The sequence below is a fragment of the Colletotrichum spaethianum genome, assembly GCF_022836535.1.
Source record: "Colletotrichum spaethianum MAFF 239500 DNA, contig06, whole genome shotgun sequence".
In the NCBI taxonomy this organism is placed as follows: Eukaryota; Fungi; Ascomycota; class Sordariomycetes; order Glomerellales; family Glomerellaceae; genus Colletotrichum; species Colletotrichum spaethianum.
Genome location: NW_026054776.1, coordinates 297367 through 321301, shown reverse-complemented (window position 1 = coordinate 321301; position 23935 = coordinate 297367). Strand labels below are relative to the sequence as shown.

At 50.0% G+C, this 23935-nt stretch overlaps 4 protein-coding genes across 4 annotated transcripts; 2 read left to right on the top strand and 2 right to left on the bottom strand.

The window, feature by feature from the left end:
• Window positions 1–4748: 4748 nt before the first annotated feature.
• Window positions 4749–6945, bottom strand: ColSpa_03122 (histone deacetylase RPD3; the record flags this gene model as incomplete). Its single annotated transcript, XM_049269334.1, has 4 exons — window positions 4749–5753; window positions 5804–6345; window positions 6401–6701; window positions 6760–6945. The coding sequence occupies 4 exons, from the start codon at window positions 6943–6945 to the stop codon at window positions 4749–4751; spliced, it is 2034 nt and encodes a 677-aa protein (XP_049125291.1).
• Window positions 6946–8076: 1131 nt separating this feature from the next.
• Window positions 8077–9233, top strand: ColSpa_03121 (26S proteasome regulatory subunit rpn11; the record flags this gene model as incomplete). The annotated part of the gene is made up of 3 exons (XM_049269333.1): window positions 8077–8142; window positions 8227–8480; window positions 8540–9233. 3 exons carry the CDS (start codon window positions 8077–8079, stop codon window positions 9231–9233), a joined length of 1014 nt encoding a protein of 337 aa, XP_049125290.1.
• Window positions 9234–10269: 1036 nt separating this feature from the next.
• Window positions 10270–10788, top strand: ColSpa_03120 (uncharacterized protein; the record flags this gene model as incomplete). Its single annotated transcript, XM_049269332.1, has 2 exons — window positions 10270–10372; window positions 10418–10788. The coding sequence occupies 2 exons, from the start codon at window positions 10270–10272 to the stop codon at window positions 10786–10788; spliced, it is 474 nt and encodes a 157-aa protein (XP_049125289.1).
• Window positions 10789–11567: 779 nt separating this feature from the next.
• ColSpa_03119 (uncharacterized protein) lies at window positions 11568–12348 on the bottom strand (the record flags this gene model as incomplete). The annotated part of the gene is made up of 2 exons (XM_049269331.1): window positions 11568–12143; window positions 12205–12348. The coding sequence occupies 2 exons, from the start codon at window positions 12346–12348 to the stop codon at window positions 11568–11570; spliced, it is 720 nt and encodes a 239-aa protein (XP_049125288.1).
• Window positions 12349–23935: the final 11587 nt, after the last annotated feature.

The window sequence follows — 23935 nt, the reverse complement described above, 5'->3', positions numbered from 1 at the left end:
TCGAGGTTGCCAAATACGGCGGCGGCTATGAGCCCGGAAAAGGCCGTCGCGAGGAGATTGCCTGAGAAAAGAAGTGCGGTCCGGAAGGCGAGTTCTTTTTGTGTGTACCAGCAAGAGAGGATAAACAAGACCTTTTGAGAGGATTGAGATGTCAGCTGGACCACCTTGAGAGACTGTTCCAGTCGGCCTGTAACGGCCTAGTAACCTACACCGGGAAAGAAGGGCGCTTCAACTAAACCCAACGCAACGCGGATTGCGACAACGCTGCCGAAGCCCTTTGCCGCGGCCGTCGAAGCCGACACGATGGACCATAACATGACGCAGCAAGGTAAGTAAATGCTGGGCCGGAGGCGGGTCAGGATCATGTTGGACGGCAATTGTGCGATCATGTATCTATATCCCCCGATCAGCGACAGCTCACGATCCAAGGGGGGCTGAAAAGACGGGCGGAGGCTTTACCCCGAGTGGAAGATCGCAATCGCTGTGTTAAACTGGTCCCCTACGAGTCCGACGTCCTTCTCGAAGTGATTCAACTTTGCCTGGCTGTATCGTCACATCTCGCGAACCTCAGTCAGCCTCTCTGGTATTATTCCATCTTGGGCTTAACCCCATGGTCCAACGGGACCGAAACGTACGCGATATTGTTCCTGTCGAGGAAATTGAAAAGATACAGTATGAAGACCATTGGCATGAGTGTCATGTCCAACTTCCGAACTAGCCGCTTCTCGATCACCTCTCGCTCTGGGTGCGCCATGGCCACCTCGTCGGCGGTATTGTGTCGTGGCGCCGAAGGGGAGAACGACGGATCTTTCTCAACCACATCGACCGAGGCATCTTTGCCCAAAACTCCGGGTTCGCTCATGTTGACCTAATAGCTGCGCTGTTATTTTTGATACGTTGAATACAGAATGTCTCTGGAAGCAGGTGAAGTGGTGATGGCAGGTTGGGACAGATGCGCGAGACGGATCGGCTCCTCATTAGGATGCGGACGGACAATTGGTCAAAGTATATATCCCCAATCCTTTCCTTTCCTACCATACTTCCTTCAACATGATACGTAGAAACAAAGTCAACAAGCTGTCCGAATAAGCCGAGGCCGAGAACTCACCGCACCAAAGTTAAACAAAAGGCGAAACGGAAAAAAACGATAACGAGTTTAGCATGTTTTTTCAACCGACGACATCCGAAACTTTCGCCAAACGTACGAGGCATCTCATAACGCCGCAAAGCCCATATATTTTCATAAATCTCGCTCACGTTGCGCCGTCACCCTACACAGACCTAGCCGTTGCAAATAAGCTTCAAATGCATCTGGCTAATCTGCCAGCCCTTCAAACACCACAGCAGAGTTTCCATCTTCACCAGGGCTATCAGACTCGCCAAAATCGCTTATGCTATATGGAATTCTACGAGCTTCGATCGAAACCTCACAAATATCCTTAGTGTGCCGAACCTCGAGTCTGGGTTCATCTGATTGCTCTTCTCACCAGCCTTGATTACTGCTTTCAGTACTTTAATCATCCAAAGGCAAGTTGCCATTTGGTGGCTCTTTTCTGCAATCTCCATTTGGATCTTTCTTAGCATGACAGTTTTTGGTTATCATTCTTTCCAACTTTGAATGTCAATATGCTCAACTGACCTCAGATATCAACTGTCTTTTTAGCCGTTGACCGTGTCACTATTAATGCTCTATACGCCTTGAATAATGTCATTTATGGATAACTGTGCTTTCTCAATCAGTGGATCCTTATAGTTCCACCAAAAGACATTAAAGAGTCACTCCCTTATTAGACTCGTCATAACACGCTTTGCACATTTTAGCCAAGTGACTGCCTTTTGGGCCATGATTTCGCGCAGCCAATAAGAATACATTTTCAATACATCGAGTAAACCCCACAGATTAACGATCTAAGCGCAGACCAACTTGGCGCTCTTAAAACCGAACGGCAACAGGCTGCTAGAAAGGATGCCGCCGGTAAGGAGCTTCCCAAAGTAGGGTGCCTCAATGCAATTACTCTTCGTGATTCCCAAAACTCCACTATCAACCTCACTACCCGCGCATCCAAAATCGGGAAACACCGCAACGTAGCATCTGTTGGAGGAAGGCTGGTTGAGCTGGGCGACAAAAGACGTGGGTGGATGGATGGAGCACTGGTATGTAACATCCTGGCATTTGCCGGCTGTAAGAGCCAAGTCGGGGAACTGGCAGAGAGCTTTGGTAACTGCGTCAGTGATTTCACAAGCCGGAGCAAGGAAAGGGGTGACGGTTGCAGTGTCGTATATGGCGCGCTGCTGGATGGTGGCGGCGGAGGTGAGGCCGGAGAGGCAGAGGACGGTGAGTGAGAACTAAACTTTTTGTTAAAAGAGTCCATGGCTAACGACGGTGTAGAGGTTTAAATACCTTCATTTTAAGTGGCTTGAAATTTTTGAATTTGCAACTTGGAATTGAAGGACAATGAGTGATAGATGCGTTGCCTTGCCGATGTGGAGAGGTAAGAAAACGAGTAGCTGACCGATTTTCTCGATATCGACAACAGAGGTAGGAAAGGCAGTTACATATATATACACGATGTTGAGAATGGCAGAAAGAGTATCATGAACATCATGTTATTTAGTCCCGCTGCTTTCTCACTAGACTATAAACTAACATCAATTCAGCCTCAACTACTGCGTGTCAATGCCTAGACTATCGAATGCCGAAAAAGCCTCGACTCAGATTGTGGGAGCTAGAGGGACCGATCTGGAAGATGACAGCGTCTAGATTGAGCTTATTGATTGCTAACTGACAAGTGACCCACTATATGACTGGAAAGAATAGTGCTTGGATAGAAAACCACAAACAAAGAGGCCTTTAGCAAAGGCCCACAACGACCGTATACATGAAAAAACAAAGAAAGGGCCTAGAATGTGCAAACTAAAGAAAAAAAAGGTTCGCACGGTCTCTGCTGTCATTATGAATGCTAAGCTTAGAATGGAAGAGTTTGATAGATGTCCACTTTAAATGCGGCGCAGCCACCAAACTAACAATGATAGATGATAGCTTCACAACATAGCTAACATTTGCAGCGAAGAAGTGACAAATCACAGATACTTGTTTACCATCATTGTGTAGCATCTACTGCAGGAGTGTTTGTCTTAGTTCTGGACCTTGGAGACCTTGTGTTTACAGTACCGAGAGACATGGTCAACTGTCATCACTCCTCTCCATTCGATCTTCGATTAACATGCATTATCGTCACTACGACACCCCTTGCAATTACGTTCGACCTGAACCAGTTTTCAAAAAATCTATCGATCTTCGTCGTCAAGTTTCAAGCAAACGGCAGCACACTATGTCTCATGAGAAAAGGTTAAGGGTCGCCTTGGAAGAAGACAGGATCCAAGAGATATGAACCCAGTCAAACCTTTCACAAGGATGGGATAAGCGCATATCTCAGCCTGCAAAACCGAGTTCACATAACCGCTCTGAATGAGTAGACAACCAGAATGACATCATTATACTTATAAACCGTCTTTTTTGCATTGTTCCAGAGAATAGTTCCTTATTACAGTCTACGCAAATGTGCGAGAATCAGGGTACCATCGAAGTTGAACCTCCGTGGGACTGCTGTAGGGGATCAAAAGATGGTTCGCACCGTCCGGGCTCACTAACCTGATCGGCTACCAGTAAGCAGCAAGGAAGGTCACTAAACCATTTGTCATTGTTCTCTTCACACCATAGAGATGCGAGGTTGCTAATTACTGCATCCTAATCTTCCGAACCTAGTACTCACCCGGACAACAGCTCGATCCAAAGCTTGTCGCTCCCTTAGTCAGCCCCCCGGCTTCTTCCATACCTTTGATCGGCCATGAACAGAAGATCGGCAGCTGGCTGAGCTTTTTGTGTATGAATCTTCAAAGCCTTTTCGAAAAAGCTTCGGGTCGTCGCCTGACGCTGAGTAGACTGCCTCGGATCTTCGGCGTCAACACCCAAAGCTTCGCTCTCGAGCTTGGCGGCTTGACGCAAGTGGACGAGAAGCCGTGGCAGATAGTTCCAAGTTGCTTTTCCAGGAATGGCGATAGTATCTTTAAACACGGTTAAGAGGATATTAGCAGAGTACCCAAAGATTCCGATCCTCAACTGGGCAATGCAGTATGAGCCATACAACCCGAATTCTTCTTCGGTTTTCACGGGTGTCATTGAGGCATGACTGACACTGGCGTGAATAGCGACGATCGAGAACCGAGACTTAGCGAAAGATTTCAACGTCCTCATCTTGGGCGAGTGCTACTCATAGCTAGTGGGCGACGTTCCGGGTGAATATATCGTCCCGACTATAAATAGTTGATCCGGAAGCATATGATCCCAAAATACATGCTGTGTGTTTTTGAGGAAATAGCATGGTGGACAGGGTTACTCACACCATTGGAGATTAAGCCAGGAACTGTTACACATAGCAAATGGAATAAGCGTTGAAAAGAAAGGAACCCGCTACTATCACCACATGCTATTACGCCTTGGCTTTCTATGATACAGCTGGCGACATTTTTCTCGCCGCTAAAATATTGTGCAAGGAGCGTATGAGAATATCACCAAAAAACAAACAAATCAATAATCCCAAAGTTCCGTGTCAAGAAAGTCCCTTGAAGTCACCAGTCCTTGAACGCCCGATGCTCGGCACACCCTCCGTAGAGCGCGCCCGAATAATCCCGACGTCTCATCATTGCATGTCCATATTCTGCGAACAGCAGTCAGACAGCGAGGGCGACTACTCCTTCGTGCCATCATCTACCGGCTTCTCATCGACATCCATCTTGTCTTCTTCGGGTTCAGGGGCCTTTTCCTCAGTCTTTTCCTCGGTCTCCTTCTCCTTTTCTGGACTGGTCTCCTTGACTTCAGCTGGTGGATCCTCAGGCGCGGCTTCATCCTTGGTCTCCTTGGGCTCGGTCAATTCTGCCTCCTTGGCTGGCTCCATCTCGGCCTCTTTGGCAACTTCTTTGGCGGGCTCAGTGGCATCGACCGTCTCTATCGTCTCGGTTGCGACAGGCTCTGCTGGAGGCTCGGTCGACGGCTTGCGCGATGCCGGCTTGTCTTCCTTTTCTTCCTTCTCGGCAACCTTGGTTGGCTCTGCCTCAACTTCTTCCTTCTTGATTGTCGTCGTGGCCTCCTCGGTATCGGCTCCGTCACCCATACCGACATCACCGTCTTCGTCAACGACATCCTCCTTGGGTGCTTCGGGCGCGACCTCCTTTTCGGAGGCTTCCTTCTCTGGCACGTCCTCGGTCTCGACAGGGTTCTCGAGAGTGATGTCGGCATCCACAATCGGCTCAGCGTTGGGAGCTTCTTCGCCTTCGGGGGCACCGTTAACTGGTGAAGGTGCTCCACTGTCAACGTCTCCTTCAGCTTGACGGAAGTCACCGAATGTACGTTTCTTGGCGTTTCGAGGGCGCGTCATGCCATTTGCCTCATCCATATCTTCATCGTCGCTATCCTCGAAATCGGCCTCGTTGCGGGTGCGCTGCTCCCAGCGGCGCTGTGTCATGCGCTCATCAGGGTGCTCGTCCTCGTCCATGTCGTTGAGCTCAGCCTCTTCTTCGTCGGTCATGCCACCCAAGGGCTGTCGAGGCACGTCCTGCATCTGCACAGAGGGCGCAGGCTGAGTATGTCGAAGATTGTCGATAACAGCCGCCTTGATCTTCTCCAGGTACTCGAAGCTGTTGGAGTTCTCCATGTTCGAAGGACGGACGTTCAGTTCGAAATCGGGGGCATAATACTAATTGATTGTCAGCTGTGTCCTAAGGGGGAACAGGGACGGGAACCTACTTCGTAGTACTCGTTGTAGGGCAGCGTCTTAGGCAGATGCTTGCCGACCAAAACACCGGTCTCGAATGCCCAAGTTCGGGCGACATTGCGCATGGTGTATCCACCACCACCAAGAACCAAGGTCGGCAGACCAAAGCTCTTCACGTAACCTACACAGTTGGCATGGCCCTCCATACTCAGGTTGAAGCAGCCCAGTCGGTCGCCAGACAGACTATCACCACCGCACTGCAACACAACAGCCTCAGGCTGGTAGAACTTCATGACGTGCTCAATGACCGGCTCGAAGATGGATTTGTATGAGGTGTCGTCGATACCGTCGCGGAGAGGAAAGTTAACGGCGTAGTACTTGCCGGTACCGATGCCGATGTCGCGCAGTTCTCCTGTACCAGGGAAGTACTCTCCGTATTTGTGGAATGACACAGTCATGACTCGGTCGGTCGTGTAAAAGGCCTCCTCAACACCATCACCGTGGTGAACGTCAATGTCGATGTAAAGAACGCGCTTCTTGAAACGGAGGAGTTCGAGGATGCCTAGGACAATATCTAGAAGCTGGTTAGCGAGTGAACGAACACTTCAGCAATGAAAGTTAGTGTTTACCGTTGACGTAACAGAAACCACTGGCTTCGCTCTTCTTGGCGTGGTGAAGACCACCGGCCCAGTTGACGGCGATGTCACACTTTTGTCGGTTGAGACGAGCAGCGCCCTCCATGCTGCCACCAGCACTGATACCGCAGAACTCGAAAAGGCCGTCAAAGACGGGACAGTCGTCCCCGACATTGTACTTGCCCTGCTCTTTCTGGTAGGCGTCCATGTTGTCGGGGGTGACCTTTTGGAGGAAATCGATGTACTCGTCTGTATGGAACTGGGTCATCTCTCCTCTGGTAGCCGGTTTGGCACGCTGCACATCTTGGGTTAGTATCTGTCGCGTCGTGTCACAGCTGCAGCGAACAACTTACGTAGATCTCCATGTTCTTAAACAGGTCGTAATGCATGATCAGACTGTGTGCCAAGCGAATACGGTGCGGCTTCATGGGGTGACCGGTAACGTAGGCATAATTGCCAATGTCGGAGTCGTAGAAGTAGGCGACTTTCTTTGGCGTCGCGGAGCCATTGGCCAGGGCCACCGATCCGAGTGGTGACATGGCTTCGGTCGGTGTTCAGGTCGCGATGGTGTACGTTGTCGGCTATGTCTGAACGGGATAAGGGAAAATTGGTGGTGGGTAGGAGGGAAGGATGGGAAAAGGTGCGAAGGCTGTGAGTGGGAGCTCTGATCGGCTCGGCCCCAGATTTCCCAAGGCTGCGTGGAGGCAAAACCACGTACCAATGGAATTGCGCGATGGCCGACAGGGGGCAGAGGCTGACGGGAGATTATCTTCCAATGAGTAGAAGCGTAAGGTTGACAGCCAAGGTCGGCAGTACTAATGATCCGGTCAACAGTGTTGTTTGATTCGTCAGCAAGAGCCGGGGGGCGCTAGCCGAAATCGCCCCAATGAGTGCAGCCCGTGGGCCAGACTCGGGAGACAGGGTCACGTAGGTCCAACGTGGAGGGGCGCTACATCATCAGTAGAGTCTCGGTGTGTGCTTGATAGATATGGAGCGTAGCAGCATGAGGGTAAAAGACATTCTTAAAACAACTTTTCCCAGTTATCTTGGAATGAGCAACTCCTAGAGAGTAGAACTGTTGTATCAGACATACGAATTCGAGATGTCTAGCTTGAAATACAGCCAACATCCGTACGTTCTAATCTAAAGGCGGGATCTAGTGCTGCGAGGGGACGGGCGATGTGGCTAGTGGCTCAGCTGGATGCGACACTTGTGTGGCTTGACCTGTTCAGCTTCAACCTCGAGCCCTGGTCGCTGCGGTACGATAACCAAGGACACCAAAAGAGAATCTGGGCTTTAGAGGGCTTGGAAGAGATAAAGTTTAAGAAACCAGTAGAGAGGACCTCTTCATGAGAATAGGAAAAAACAATCAAACGCCTAAAGAACAGCTTCTTTGCACTTGTCAAAGCTCGGTGACCGCCACACTCACACGTGACTGTTTGTCAGCTGCAGACGGTACGTACCGGACCAGGCTAGCTCCGCCGGGTCCTTTTTCGCCAGGCTGCTCAGAGCTGTCGTCAACAACTCACAACCCAGCTGCTTCCATCCGTCTCCATCGCCCCAATCCGCCTCCTCGAAACCCTCCCCGAACAACCTCATCACGCGACACTTCTCTGAACCAGACTTACCGCCGTATTCCCCAAATCTAACAATCGAACGACATCTTCATAATGGAGCGTTTCAGGAACATGCTCCAGTCCCAGGGCCTGGGCGGCTTGGGCAGCCAGCCCGGAACGGTAAGAGCATCCCACCTTCGGGAGCTGCTTCGACAGCTCCGATGACCGACTGTTTCGCGATCGCCCGCTAACTTGGTACACCAGGACAACACACAGCTTATCGATAACTCCGAGACCGTCTACATCTCCTCTCTCGCCCTCCTCAAGATGCTGCGACACGGTCGTGCTGGTGTCCCCATGGAAGTCATGGGTTTGATGCTGGGAGAGTTTGTCGACGACTTCACGGTGCGCGTGGTTGATGTCTTTGCCATGCCTCAGAGCGGTACTGGTGTCAGTGTAGAGGCTGTGGACCCTGTGTTCCAGATGAAGATGATGGATATGCTGAGGCAGACCGGAAGGTGAGTTGAGCCCCGCCATTCCTGCCGCGCTACAAACACTAACAACTACACTCCTACAGGCCCGAGGCCGTCGTCGGTTGGTACCATTCCCATCCCGGTTTCGGTTGCTGGCTTTCGTCTGTCGATATCAACACCCAGCAGTCCTTCGAGCAGCTTACCCCGCGCGCCGTCGCTGTCGTCGTCGACCCCATCCAGTCCGTCAAGGGCAAGGTTGTCATTGACGCCTTCCGCCTCATCAACCCTCAGTCGCTCATGCTTGGCCAAGAACCTCGGCAAAGCACGAGTAACTTGGGTCACTTGAACAAGCCCTCGATCCAGGCCCTCATCCACGGCCTGAACAGACACTACTACTCCATCGGCATCAACTACCGCAAGACAGCGCTGGAAGAGAACATGTTGATGAACCTGCACAAGCACGTCTGGACTGAGGCTCTGGAGATGAATGATTTCAGACACGAGGCCAACTGTAACAAGGAGCGCTTGGAGAGCCTGGTCAGCCTGGCCGAGGGCTATGAGAAGCGCGTTAAAGAGGAGACTGAGTTGACGAAGGATCAGCTCAAGACCCGATATGTCGGCAAGCTTGACCCCAAGAAGCATTTGGAAGATGTCGGCCAGCAGCTCATTGAGGACAACATTGTATCCGTCTCGAGACAAATGATCGACAAGGAGGCGACAATGCCCAAGAAGGACGCGCCAGCGGGTGCCAAGGACAACTCGAACGGCGATTCTATGGAGGTGGAGGAGGAGTTGTAAACGGAAAAGGACCATGATTCAGGGACGATCTACAGGCGGGATACCGGGACTTTGCCAGCACTGTACGATTAGGCGTTTGGGAGGTTGGGAACGCAACATCTAGAGATCCCGCCAGGCATAAGACGACTATGAACTCAATACCATGGTATGAACGAGACTGTTCTGGACCTCAGTGTTTTGTTTGTCTTGCTCTGAACTATGTCTGCACGTGGATAGGAATTGTGGTTCTGGCTGCTATGTGTGCAAACATGATGATGCTAACAGTTTGTGGGATCAGGTTACGTCTTTTTCGGTCCATTCCTATGTTCAAGGCCAACATTAACTATCCTTGACTTGTGTTGTTTGCTGGCAACCATCCAAAAAAGAACCAGAAATACACGGACAGTGTTCTGGTACATCGATTATGCTTGCCAAATCTCGGCAAAGCAAGCCAATATCGCCTCGACCATTTATATCCGGTTTCAATAGTGCTGGGCTTGGAAATTGTTAGATATCAGATTAATGATACTAGTTACTTGCTACTTTACTTCCAGTACGACATGACCCCCATTCATACTACGAGACATCCTCGTTGGCTATCGTCATCTTCTTTCCCATCGCTATCTGACTCCAACCATCCAAGACCCCCCAATCGACGTTCAACACCAACCAGAGGCATTTTATCACTTTCAGGGTTACAAGACATCCGCCCACCTGGGAGAACGGCAGAGCCGAACAGCCAACATGTATAATATTGTGAGGTATTGAGACAAGCCCATCAGCGCTGCAGGAAGATAGAGTCCTTTCTTTCATCAAGTCCAAGTCGAAATATTCGACCCCCGGTTCTATAAGATGAACTCAACGACTCAGACATCTGGACGAATAACTCTTATTCCACTTGTAGAGGCGATGCCATAGCACAGCCTAAATCACATTCACACCCACTACTGCGACCACCCAGCCAAAACTGGATGTCACCAGCATCAGCCCACGAAATCCTCACAAAATCGGCCAGGCCTTCTCCCACGTCTAGTACGCCGTTTGCGGCACCGCAGCCATGCTGGCATACGGTTATAACGCCCGCCGCTCCACCCACGTTAGCATCGTCTGCCCGGACCACGCCCGAGACGTCATCAAGTCTTGGGCCGTAGCTACCAGCGGTATGCTGATTTACCCCTGTGAACCAAACAATCTCGGGGTCACAGACGTCAATGGATATGTCTGGAAGGTGACGATTGAATCCATCGCCCACGACGACAACTTTGAGACACTATTGACTGTGAGTTTGGGCTTTGGCGATGCCGGAGTTCTGATGAATATATTTACGATGCCGGCACTTGTAAATCAAATTGCGGTTGCGTATCTGCTTGGTGAGCGTGCCGCAAGAGAGATGTGTCCGAACAACTTAGCAGGCGATTTGATCTGGCTATTGGAGAAAATCTGTAAGGATGACCAGCCGGAGCAGCAGCTCACAACACGGAACGTCCCTGCGGCAAGGAATACAACATTCTGGATCGACTTCACCACTGCGTATCCCGAGCTCCCTGGGCTGTTTTACGCCGCTGGTTTTCTGTAGAAAGGCGATGAAAAAGCGCGCCAGGTTGAAGCAGTAACGCCGACTAAACGACAACGTTCTGCACTGCGAGAAGACAGATGAAGTTCAAGGAGGAAGAGACGGCCCATTTCGGGTTCAAACGTCAGGCTTCACCGATATCTACGAGAGGAATCCAACATGACGAGGACATATGTCAGAATGGCGATATTGGATATATCCCTGAGGCGTAGGCCATTGGGTTGCCGACCTTTAAGCCATATATCTCGCAGCAAGAGCAATATGCGAGTATTTATTTGTCAAACCGACTATCTCGACTTTGGCAATAGGATATGGAATTTCCAGTTCGGGAAGCCCCACAAATCGACGACAACGGCTAGCAAACTATGATGGCGATCCTCGAATTATTCATTTTCCTGGTTTTCCATTCACGTCACAAGCTTTCCTATTAACTTCGGCTTCCTTCTTCTTCTTCGCGTTCCTATCTCAAATTTTTAACCCTTCTATTGTTCTTCACTTTCGACAAGCAATTTCTTTCCATTGGGAAACAAAAAAGTTTCTCGTTGACGTGCTCCCCTCCCCAACAGGTGGCAGCACTATCATCCTGTCTTTACAGAGGTCGTTACAAACACAACAAGATCCAGTTATTCTGGCTAGTTCCCAAACTTCCCATTGATTCCAAACGCCTTCCTATGTCTAGTGATAGCATGGCCTCCCAAGCTTTGTCCCATACTCGCATGTAAAAAAAAGGAAACCAAGGCTTTATGTCATATATTCTGCCAACAATTCTGACTCGTCACAATCTATTTCCGTTGCTGGTGCGAGTTCTGGTTGTGGTATTGGTTGTGGTATTGATTGATGTACTGTTGCTGGTATTGCTGCTGGTACTGTTGCGCATACTGCAGCGCGTACTGGTTGTCGTACTCCAGCTCGTACTGGCTATTGCCATTGCGCAGGTGTGCCGGTGCAACGGCGTGTGGCGTGCCACGCTTATTCTGCCCCTGGACCTCAATGGTTTTGATCGATTGGCTCTGAGAGCTATTGCATCTGCTGTGAAGGGGAAGCTGTTGATGGCAGATGGAGCCACGGGCGACGCCGTTGATCTTGAAGTAGCGGAAGTCGAGCCAGGAGATAACGGTTGCATATCCGGCGACAATGCTGAGGAGGATGCCAATGACAACTACTACCCAGCTGAGAGTGCAGGTTGTGCCGACGCATTGTTGTGTGTTAGACTGAATGGACATATATGCGACGGCGGCCCAGAAGACGATCTCGAGGGCGTTGAGGATGAGGTTGGCTTTGAGGCTGGCCCAGCGTTTTAGTGCCGAGACGTGTTCGGTGAGGACTTGATAGAGGATGATTATCAGAGATTTCGCGCCCTGGTTAGTGGGTTTTGTTAGTTTTCTGTTTGACGTGAGGACTGTAGTTGGAAAGACTTACCATGCCCAAAGCCATTGTGCCAGATCTACCCCTTGGTGCGTTAGGGAGGAACATGCGGACTACCGTCACGCCGATTGCTGCCACCGCCAACGCTAACTGGAGCATGTGGATGGGGAACTTGATTCTCGAGTCGAATAGACGCATTTTGATATTTGGAAAGGTGTGTTGAGAAGTTGAGAGGTTGACAAATATGGCTGCTGGTTAGATTTGGCCACGAGAGTCTTCGAGCAAGGTAAAAGGTTGACACTGATGATTGTATTGTGGTGTAGATCTAGGTAAGAGAGATTGACAACGCCTGGAACAACCCAGATCTTTATACAAAGGTCTTAAATCTCGTATTTCCCGCGTTCCGCTGTGTATAGCCTGCATCCTGAAGAGGTTTCCAATACCATGTTCCATAGATGTAGGCTGGCGCTTGCAGACACAGCCGAAACTTGCGGAATTGGCGAGAGAATCCTAACATCCTGTCGGTCTCGGGTTTGGGGTCTACGGGTATATTTCTGGCTATCAACTGTGCGGTCCATTAGCCGCAAGCTATTTCAATGGGAACGTGCGAACACCTGGCACAGCCCCCCTAGACTGCCCATCTCGGTCTCGGTTTCCCACAAAATATGGCCAAGCAGCACATACAAATGACAGCACTAAACATAAGCGAATTGCCTAAGCATACGCTTACCCATTGAATAGAGTTATCCTTGTCCCACCAACCCCCCCCCCCCCCCCCCCTGCTCATACTAATCTCCTGTCTTCCCGACTCGTTGCTGGTGGCGGTGCTTAACAGGGCGGTCCGCGCCGAGGGAACAATTGACGATTAGCATTTCGATAACGGCTTGTCTCCCAGATCCCATTACCAAGGCTCTGGCAGCGGATTACTGGGTCGATGTGGCGAGGCTGCGGGCTCGACTGAGTCTGCCTCTAGCACCATCTGGAGTGCGCCTTGCCCACGTTGTGGAGATATATGAAAGCGAGGTGCAGTGCGCCAATGCAATGGAATTAGTTGGAACTCGGTTTCTCCTCAATTACAATGCTTGGTTTTGATGTTTGATCATCAACGTACCTTTCTCAAGTTGATTCACAACGTTCTACATGCATGGGGATTTGACCATTATGCTCAACGAAAATCATCGGTTGGTGTCTTTTTGTTTTCTTTCGACGCCATGTATTTGCGGATATCAAAGTCTATCATTACGTGTGTTCGCGGACACTGATCAATTTTTTCTCTGGCTCGTTCACATGCTCGACCCCAGTTCAGCGAGGATTCTCTCCCAAATCCTGACATCAGACTCGTTAATTTTCGTCCTCCGCTTCACCTGGCGTTTGGTCTGTTTTGGTATTTTAAGGCCCACTCGCCTCATCACATCAGGGTGTCGGCCTACGTCTCTTTTGTTTCTCGTGGTTTTGCAAGTCACCAAATTGTCGCGACAGCTGAAAAGTTGGTATGTATCCCGCAGATCAAGACGAAGTAAATCGTGTCCCCTTTCTCGCCTGTCAGGCTCCTGCATAAGGCCCCTTGGCTCGTGTTTACCTCATCATAGTTCTCCATTGAGACTCCAATGCACGTAGTAGAAGTGCTGGTTTGCATCTGTTACGACCTGCAATGCCGAGCGAACCAAACAATTGCGTAACATATCACCCAGAAGGGGAGGGGCCGGCCAGCCTGGGTTGCCCTGAAGCGTCCCACACAACCGCACCAAAATACCCACAATCCTCCGGGCTTGGTGTTCTGTCGGTGTGTCGCCGTGGTGGGGGCTTGAGTGGCGTCGGCATCTCCGCTTCAGACCCGTCATTGTTCAAGAACTCGACACCCTCCTCTGTATCAAACCTCGTTAAAGGTACCATCGTATCCTTCCCCGGCGACTCATTCACTGGGGAGTCTTCATACGGCGTCGTACGCACGGCGGGAGGAGGCACTAGACCTGGGATGTCGCTCAAGTCTATATGTGGCCGGGGTTGAGGTCTGGAATTCCGAGCAATCTCCAAGTCATGCTGGCCCTCAGCCCGCCAAAGGCCAGAGAGTGATCTTGATCGCCTCTTCTGGCTTGAGACCCCTCCTTCAGACTGAGAAAAGAGCTCGGTGTTGTCGCTCTCGTCAAGATTTGGTCGAAGCCATGATGGCGGCCTGATTCTCGAGTTCTGCCCGCCGATCAAAGGACGTAGTGTCGGGACGCACACGCAGATGATTGCGCAGCTCAGCTCCGTAATTGACCATACGCCGGCGATGACGGTATTATAGGTAGCGTCGTCCGAAGTAAAGGAGGTTTTGAGTGTCGTGATGCGCACAACGGAAATTGCGCAGGTGCTACGACCCAATAGTCAGCATGATTATTGCTCCCTGTGATGAGTGGTAACCCCACAAGAACCCGAGCCCAAAGGTTGCCATCAACACGACCTTTTGCCTCAATGGCAGCATTACAGTCCGCAACAGCGGTATGGGCATTAAAAAGATGGCGACATCTGTCACCAGATTGATTGAGGAACCAACGAGCCACCAATCCAGAAGCGCGATGCATCGGCCAGGAACTGTGAAGTCCCAGAGACTCCGCAAAGGTATACAGGCCAAGCAAAGGGATATCACTTGCGAGATGCCGAAAGCGATTATAAAGGCAATAAAAATGTTGCAAAGTTTTTCGAACGTCGGTAACGGAAATACTCGTCGGTATTGTAGGAGGAACGTGGCTTTGATTAGAGGAAATGCCTTTGTGTTGTTAGCAGCTTATCGCTTAATCGTAGAAGAGAAAAAGCCTGAATGCTTACGGCCTGGTAAAATGCAACAGCCGTAATTGAGATCTAATTCTCGGGTCATTATAAGAATTTGGACAGTGGAATTTTGAGCTAATCACCTCTTGTGTTTTGAAGTAGTTCTCTTGGGTCAGTGTTGCTTGGTGTAGCCCGTCTCCGAAATGGGTATCTGCAGCACCCGACATGTGAGCTCAATCCTAACGGAAATGGAAGAAATGCTTACTTATGAGCATCAGCAAACCAACGAGAAGAACAAGAATCTGCAAGCAAAGTTAGCGTGAGCTGCTAGATAAGACGGCTCCGATCCCCTCCAGAAAAGAATTAAAAGAAATACTTACGTATGATGCTACCAATGCCGAATCATCCCAGCCCCAGCGTCTCAACAATAAGGCGCGGACGTATACTCTGAGAACCGTCGTGGTAGTGGATAGAAACAGCGCTGTTATCGTCACGCCAATGACGAGAGGTTGTCGTGACTCGTTTGGGTTTATGGACAAGACCTTGGCAGTCCCCGTGAGCGCATCATCTTCCGACAGAGATGTTATCGATTCCATCTCCGTTTGAGCCCTCCCCTCCCCCTAAGGGGATTCGGTTGTGAATCGATACCGCCAGTGGCTGATTGGCAGCAGATAGACTGCGCCGTCGATGGTCGCTCTCTTGATGGAGAGAAGATAGTGGCGAATGGTGAACTCTAACGAGAAATCAGATCGTGGTTTCTTTCGATGCGGTTGTGAACACTTCGAGACCCTGTTTGCCCGTCCCGTCCTGCAAGTACAGAGGGAATTCGCACAGCCGGTAGATTTTCATGAACAATTAGCGGCATCCATTCTTTAAGTCCCCGCAATGCAGATGTGACCTACGTAGGTGTCATTGATTGAAGGGCCGATAAACAGGTAAATAAAGTTAGCGCTAACAACTGAGTGTCACGGCTCGCATGGACAGGAGGGGACAAACATAAGATATCCTGAGACCCATCCCAAAATTAAAGTATTACGTTGGCACGGACAAAATGACCCAGCCATCAATCTTCCTTGGTTCACGTAGCTCTTGATTGGTAGATGACCTGTACCAATGACTACTTCAGCTCATTGAAACTATGTTCTTGGACAGACTCGGGTTCGGAAGATCGTGAATTCAGGGCGGTAACAAGTTCAGACTGTGTTCCGCTTCTTGAGATGGGACCGATCTTAGCCTCATCTGTCCAAGCATCTGTAGCGTATGCAGCGCTCGGTATACTATCCTTTTTGGTGTTCAATGGTAACTGTCGTTTGTTGTGCGCACAGCTGTTCCAGGCTTTTCGAAACAGAAGTTAGCTTTTTTGGCGACGCCGACAAGACCTTCGGATGAGTCCGTTCTCATCATCCTTGCACTGATGTTCTGGCGCTGCTCTAACCGACTCAAAACCATGTAATATCCATACGAAAGGGCCGGTTAATGCTTCGTAGCGTTTCTTCATTTGAACAAACGGATCGAAATCCGACTAAAGTGTGTTCATAACCCGCAGAGATCTAAGTCTTCATTCGGACCTCAAACTGGAAGATCTTCCTCGATCGCCTAATTTTGTAGTTCAGCCGAGAGACTGACGTCCACACATGGCCCATCCCCGCAATTCGAGAAAAAGGTTTGCAACAGTGTGGTAGAGCCGTCCTATTGTGTTTAACCCAGTTTTCACCGACGTTTCACGGCGACCAAGTATAAATATCATATAGTAAATGCCTGGCGATAAAACGGGCGACCTCTAGCCCATTTCGTGGATCTACCGATGCTGCGTTACTTAGGGCTGGCAAGACTGAGACCGAAGCCAATTCAATGGAGAGAAAACATCAACAGTAACCTATTAACTATTCAAATTTATAACAATTTAGGAAATCTCTTGGTTTGGCTGTTCAACAGCGCGAACTCATGTATTCATAGCTTTGGGTAGCTGTGCCAAACTCTCCACATTGCCAGCGACTGGCTTAAGCATTTCCGACAACCCATTCGTAGCGATGGATAATTTCCATCAGCCTCTCGAGATTTCCCTGCTCAATTGGCCTAAATAGAGTTACTCCCACCTCTGGTATTATCAAATAACTAGAAATCCATACCAATCAACAGTTAGCACTATTCTCAATCGTAAGTTGTCTAAAGTGGTATGTCGGTACATGATGGTGGGAGGTCTGCACTGGCTTATCCGGTACGCGTTCGACTTAAAAGAGTAGCTGAAATTAAGTGCAACAGACCGATCAGGTTATGACATGACACTTCTTCGGAAAACACTTGATCAAGGTATCCGGCTTCATCGCCAACATAAAAACCCTATTATACAGTATCATGATAAATTTTAGACCTCGCTTCAATTAGGATTTGAACGAGACGTAGTTTGAATGATACGTTTTTTACAATCCTCCTGGAGGTGTGATAGGTAGGTGGTCCCATGGCTTAGGTGAGTGGGAAGGTGTAGCTAGGTATACACAGTGCTGCCAAGTTTGTCAGTTGCAATTGCTGAAGCTTTGATCAGCGTGTGGCTTAAAGCACGGAGTTGACCTTTCCAAAATATGTGGATATACGCAGGGTCCTCTTCCGCTCGAGTTACACAACGCCCTAAAAGCTATTTTTCTACATGATATCGAGGACTTTCTATTATCTCTAAGGAACGAAGTGTGCCGACAGTACAATGATCCTATTCAGACTCTTTATGATCCGAAAAGTCTTGGGATGAGAGCTATCAAGCCTGAAAACACACAAACCAAAGCTAAAGCTCAATATTCTTCTTCCTTTTTTTCTAATCGTTTATCTATCATCTGTTTCTTGGGCTGTTCTATGCGTCTATACGATTGTCGTGGTATATGAAGTGCTAACCAGCCCACTTACCGCTGGTGAGATACGTTTTCGATTGTTACTAAGCGGTATCTCTACGAAAAATCGTCGAGCTCTCGTTGGTATGCATGATACTATCTCATTGTCGGGCGATTTGGTGGAAACCCAGTTTCCGACCTTAACTTTCGCCAGACAGTGACCAAACCGTATTTCGCAGTGCGCTAGCTCAAAGCAGAAAGCTGGGCATGAACGCGGTCTGGATGATTGCAGTAGAAGTCTGTTGCAAACATTCAAGGGCTCCCGTTTCCCTTGAACGACAAGCGCTTCATTCAAGTCACAAAGAAGCTCATATAAGGGTTTCAGGTCATCAAGCATATCACAGCAAATATTCTGAAAATATGTATTTTAAACTGTTTTACGGCCGATTTGACATGTAGCCTACTCAGCTCTTCACCCTACTCCTCGCACTCACTCTCTCGGGCCTAGCCACGACCATTCTGGTGCACAAGGATAGTAAGCTCACCAAGCGAACCTCCAACCAGTCTGGCAAGCTTTGAGAGGAAATAGTATACTAGCTACTGAGCGCGCTTTCTGGGTGCCGGACGTTTCTATCGTGAAACTTTAATCAAGCTATCTGTTTTTTATGCTTAAAGTCCCGTTTGTGAAACCATAATCGAATTGCACACAAAACACAAAAACTATGCCAGCAGATGAGTACAGCAACGTCTCTCGAAATTGCATGTGGCGAAGAAAAGCTCTTCATGGTCAGTAAGTAAAAAAGTCCGTGAACATAACAGGTTATCCGAATAAATATAAGTCGAGGTCACATAGAGTCTCAAATTTCCACTTCTGAATTCCCTCCGTCAATCGTTTGATCACTTTGGAGGGCATTATGGCAACAATAGATCGAGTTTATACGTATTTGGGAATTTGGGATCCGTCGAATAGTAATAGAAATATATCTTGACTTCATATCGACTGTGATACATCGTGACGGCCTTGAGTTCGGCGTGCTGTATCTAATTAGCAGGACCCTCGAAACACTCTGCGAAGCAAAAGAGCATACGAAGAATCGAAACTAGAGCCCCTCGCCTGCTTTTGTCTTTATTTCCTTCAAAAAGTGTTTTTAACATGTTTTTAAAACCCTCTACTAGAAACTTGGGACGTTGTGGAAGTGGCCAAGGATGATTTAGTATGTAACTCCTTCGCTCCGCTTCACTAAAAGCGACAACAGCATTACGTGATCCAATTAATTCGGACAGAATGACAAAGACAAATCAAAGATAACATTATCTGATAGAACGAAGTTAGCTGCTCTGTGTCTGACTATATCTGAGTTCTTTTGTCATTGGAGGTAACCACAACATACATACAGGAGCAATGCTCGTTCACAGCAAGTCTAGCCTGCCCGCCATATCACACTGTCTTGGTGAAGTAGGTCGTCAACTTCGGAAAACAAAAACGTCCAGATCTGTTGATTTGTGAGCTGAACAAATCGCTAAAAAACATCTGTATGTTGAGCAATGTTAAAGTGGTCAGTCTAAAGCTAAGGATAGCGTGGATAAAGTCTCAAGTGATTATTTTGCCTAGAACCGACATCAAAGATGCCAACACTGAATGCGGAGAAACAAAATCGACAGATACACTCCAAATGTCTTTCCCAAGAAGAAATTGATCAATGGAGAATGTCAAGACTGGCGTCTGGGAGAATGCTGTCCGGATGGCAGCACAGGAACTTTGGGTAGAAGCTTCAAGACGCTTACCCCGTCGCCAAGCAAACGGAAACCTAACGGGAGACATGCTGAGCCATCCCGAAAAAGCCGAGAGATGCAACTTCCGATCTGCATGCGCGGCAGATTCTTTGCTGGTACAATTAGCATAGGGCAATGTGCTGCCTGTGCTTCCTAAGAACCCCCCTTCGGCGTCCTCATATTCCCGCGAGGCAAGGTACCCGGGCTGACCGTCATGCGACCGGTATACGACCACACCCAGAACAGGATCGAGCAAAAATAGGGAGTGAAGAACTATGGAATGAGGATCACCGAAGTAACCCTTTCGCACAACATGACCTCGGTCGAACCGCGAACCATCCCGTGTGTCGTCTTGTCTTGGATGCATACATGGTCCTTGAACCCCGCTGTCGTCTAGTTGGTTGAGAAGCAGTTTCTCCCCAGGAAAATGGAGCCCGCTAGAACTTCTGGTCCTCTGTGGGAAGTATCGAGTTCCGAAAGTTCCTAGGCCATTTGGACCTAAATGGTCTTGCAGCTATCAGAGTGCAATTCCAGAACCGCGGATCGTCCCACACTTTCGGGGTCTGGAAGGTGGCACCCCGGTCTTCTTTCAGGAAAGATGTTCCGTTAGCGCCGCCTTGTGCCCAGTACGCGAAGCTTGGTCATGAGGTTTTGCAATCGAAAAGGGCCCCAACAACCTATCTGGACTGGTTGGCGGAAGGCCTTGCCGTGAGTGGCCTGTGAAGCTAGTTTGGGGTCTGGGTATGCCGGTACCCCAGACGAGACAAAATTGGGTTGCCATGCTGCATGTAGTCTTGAGATCCCGATCTAAGAAGAATGGCTTCGCTGGCACCTCGCCTTCATGCCATCTCGTCTGTTCTAGGCATTTAGCGCTGTGGCAAGGGTCAGCATAGTGTTGCATGCAATGTAGACAAGTTGGTTGCAGACATGGGAGTCTATTCGGTCGTCAGCGCGTTTGTCTGCCCGTCTTTCGGCTTGTGCAATGGCTACAAGCTCTTGGGTGTCAACATAAAGCGCTGTGCCACAGTAGGACGTTTTAGTCTTCCCAGGGACACCGAAGAGCGTCGGCTTGTCGGCGCGAACCTTGCACTTGTAGCTTCTCGCCCCAAAGCCTCGTGTTGACCAAAGTAATTGAAGTACGATTTGCAAAGCGATAATATAAAAGTTATTGATGGCAAGATTACGGTGAAAACATGTGGTTTGCAGGACGTCCGCGCCGCACAGCTGCCTACCAGGTTGCCTATCAAGCGGGAAGTCGGCCAAGGCTGCCACTGGAGATCGCCGAGGGGCGGCAATGTGGATCAACATAATTCTCCTGGTACCTTGGCTCTCTCCGTCGACCCTACTGACCGGTGTGATTCAAAATTAACTTCATCACGGTTATTGGTCGGCTCGGCTTTCCCCGAGGCGAGATGTCTCGAGATACGGCTACGACGGCCTCGGCCTCTTCGAAATTGATGCATACAATGGATTATTCGGTCGTTCGAGCTCATCGGCAATATCAAAACGGGACCGTTCTCGTGAGTAAGAGGAATTGGGAACCATCATAGTCATACCAAAGCGTCTGGGAGAAGTCAATGGTCAACTTGGTGGGGACTGATCCCTAGGCGGACCTTCATGTCCCCCCGGTTTTCGGTGCTGATTGCTGATTACGTCGGATCTAGACGCACATGACCTGCCGATTTCCGGAATATCAATTAGGGGGCAAGGATCAATGTCAGATCATTCATCGAATCCCTATTCTCACTCCAGAACGTTGACTACTTTGATCTTCCTGCTGAAGTGAAATGCTGTGCTACTGGGATACAATGGCGGCGAGCATGACCGGGCCCGGTGGAAGGAGACATCATTAGCGTGAACGCAATATATTTGGCAATCTTCAGGATGGTAAACTAGAGTTTGAGTACTTGGACTACTAGAAAGTCTCGAAGCTCCTTACCCATAGTACGAGGCCGTGCTGTGGTCGAAGCCGCCGTATCAGTAACCTGAGTGTTTTCATGGTCGGAAGCCGGCTGGCTGGGCCTAAGAGTCACGAATGGCACCAGCAGTGCAGCATGAAGGGCGGCTTTCGGGCCCGTAGTCTCTTAAGGGATAAGCAGTCGGTGAACTTCCTCCTCCGTGACGGTATCAAGTGACCGAAGATGCTGGGGGATGTAGGCGATAGCACAGTGGCGTTGGATGTCGGCCCGCTCGAAGCAGGGAGAACCCACTCTAAGAGAACGTAGCAGGTGTGGCTGGAATTTTTCGCAGTCGTCCTGTCATTCTCCTTGGGCCTTAATATGGTTCCGCCCATCAGGTGAGCGACTGACAGGTCGAGACGATTCGAGGCAAAGCGAGAGGCAGGGGCGGCCAACGGCCAATGTAGTGCAATGGTCAGACTAGCAGGCAAGGGAGGCTTGCAACGAGATCCGCATCGACGGGTCGCGTGTGTCAATGTGCCTCACCTTAGTCGGTTCTCTTGCTGGATCATGTTTCCACCACTCATTGTGGATCATTACCAAGTCGCCTAGGCCAGACGCCAACTAGTCCATATACTCCAAATACGGGAACAGGGAGAGGATCCCTTTGCCGGTGACTTGTAACGGCCGAGGATCCCAGGAGCCCAGGAGGACCTGCTGTACATCAGCATGGTCCTATCAAGGACTGGGGAGGTTGAATTGCACATGCCGTTACATGCCGTTTTTTGCGGGCAGCAACCAATCTCCTGTAAGAGGTCAACGGGTTGTCGACATCACAGTGCTCAATATGGTAGAAAAAAGGCAGAGCTCAGGTTTGACTAGGATGAGAGGGCCAGCGATCGCAGGTACTGGCTGCCTAAGCATATGCAGGCGGGTCGAGAGGCGTTTCCCGGGCTGGGTTACCGTATTGGGCACAATTTTAGCGCGGAGGAAGGCGGCCCGTCTACCAGATAGGAATAGCGTCGTGGGCGCGATGAGGTGAGGATTTGGGGTCCGCGGTCTTCCTTTCGCCTAACGCGCCGCCTGTGGGCCAGTTGCTGGGTTGCTGGGAAGGTAATACATATCTCCGTTAGTTTTGATCATAGTGTCGAAACCATGGCAGCAGCATGCCCACATACCGATACGTTGCGATGTCCCCGTTATTCCAGGTCTCCCTAAAGCTGACCAGCAAGCGCTGATTAGTTAGAACGTTTGCCGCCACTCTATTGCGAGGTACTTCGAACGACGTATGGACAGCTACCATAAGGTATGTCTCGGACATCCTTGTGTAGACAAGCGCAATGCACCACTGTGGTAATCAACCCTCAGGCAACGAGGGGCAAACCAAATAGGTCCGCTCTCAGGCCACATGGAAAGACGGGCCGGTTGGAGTCGACTCTGAACCCTCTCATTTCGACCGATTCGTGTCCAAGTTGGGTTTGGCGTCTCCTTTCTCCAGATCTGACCTCCAGGTTTTCACTTCCCCATTCCAACTATCCCCAGCCAACCCTGTCGCCACCTGGACCCGTCCGCGTGCGCGGGAATGCGGCGGGCTTTGTGTCTCCTGCTGTGTATGGTGTCAGAACCTAGGGCGGGCGCCTCAACGGAAGAAAGCCTGCTGGGATGTAGGCAGCGCAGCCGCGGAACCTGCCCAGCGATGATTCGTGCATCCAACCGTGGTTGGCTTGACCCGACTTGAAAGTAGCTGTTGCTACGAAGAACAATCTCTAAAATTGTCACGAATAGGTTACCCTTGTGCTCAAGCTAACCAAACCAACCCGGTCGACTCGAGGCACGACGGGCAGCATCTCCACAAGCCCACACTCACCCCAGATGCAGCAAAACCTTCTTTGGCGTTTCTCCATTTTCCAGCGCAACTCCACCGGGCCGTTGCCCAACACGCCGGGCAGCGTCCGCAAGCATCCCTGGCATAGGGTGCGGAGCCTGTCGACCCGCTGATCCGGGTTGAGGGTAGAGTAGAGAGCAAGGCCAGCGCAACGCTTCTCTTTCCCCGCGTGAACAAACGTTGACAGCTGAAGCCGAAACTCCATACATGCTTCGTTACCGCCAAACACTTGCCCATGATGGTGAACCTCTTCTGCAGGCCTGTTTCGTCTGTTCTGCTTCTACGGGGCACTCAATCGGATTGCCATAGCCTAGCGCGCTTTCGCCATGCCCAGTAGGCGCCATCAACTGACACACCAACAGAACAGCACTGGATGAACCTCTCTGTTGGAGACAATGGGGGGTTTCCTCCACGCTAAGGCAGACAGACAGACAGACAGGCAGGCTGGACTCATCAGCCGCCCCCATGAATTCCTCGACGAACCGCTCAGACGCCTCAATCTCATTCACATTTATTGCTCTGCAGCCATCACAGGGCATAGAAGACGATTAGCTGGTACCTGCCAAGCAGCTGTGCCAGGCCACAAGATGGCCACACCCATAATCATGATAGCACCACTTGTAGACCGCTCGACCTGGCCAGACTAACACCGTAGGCGA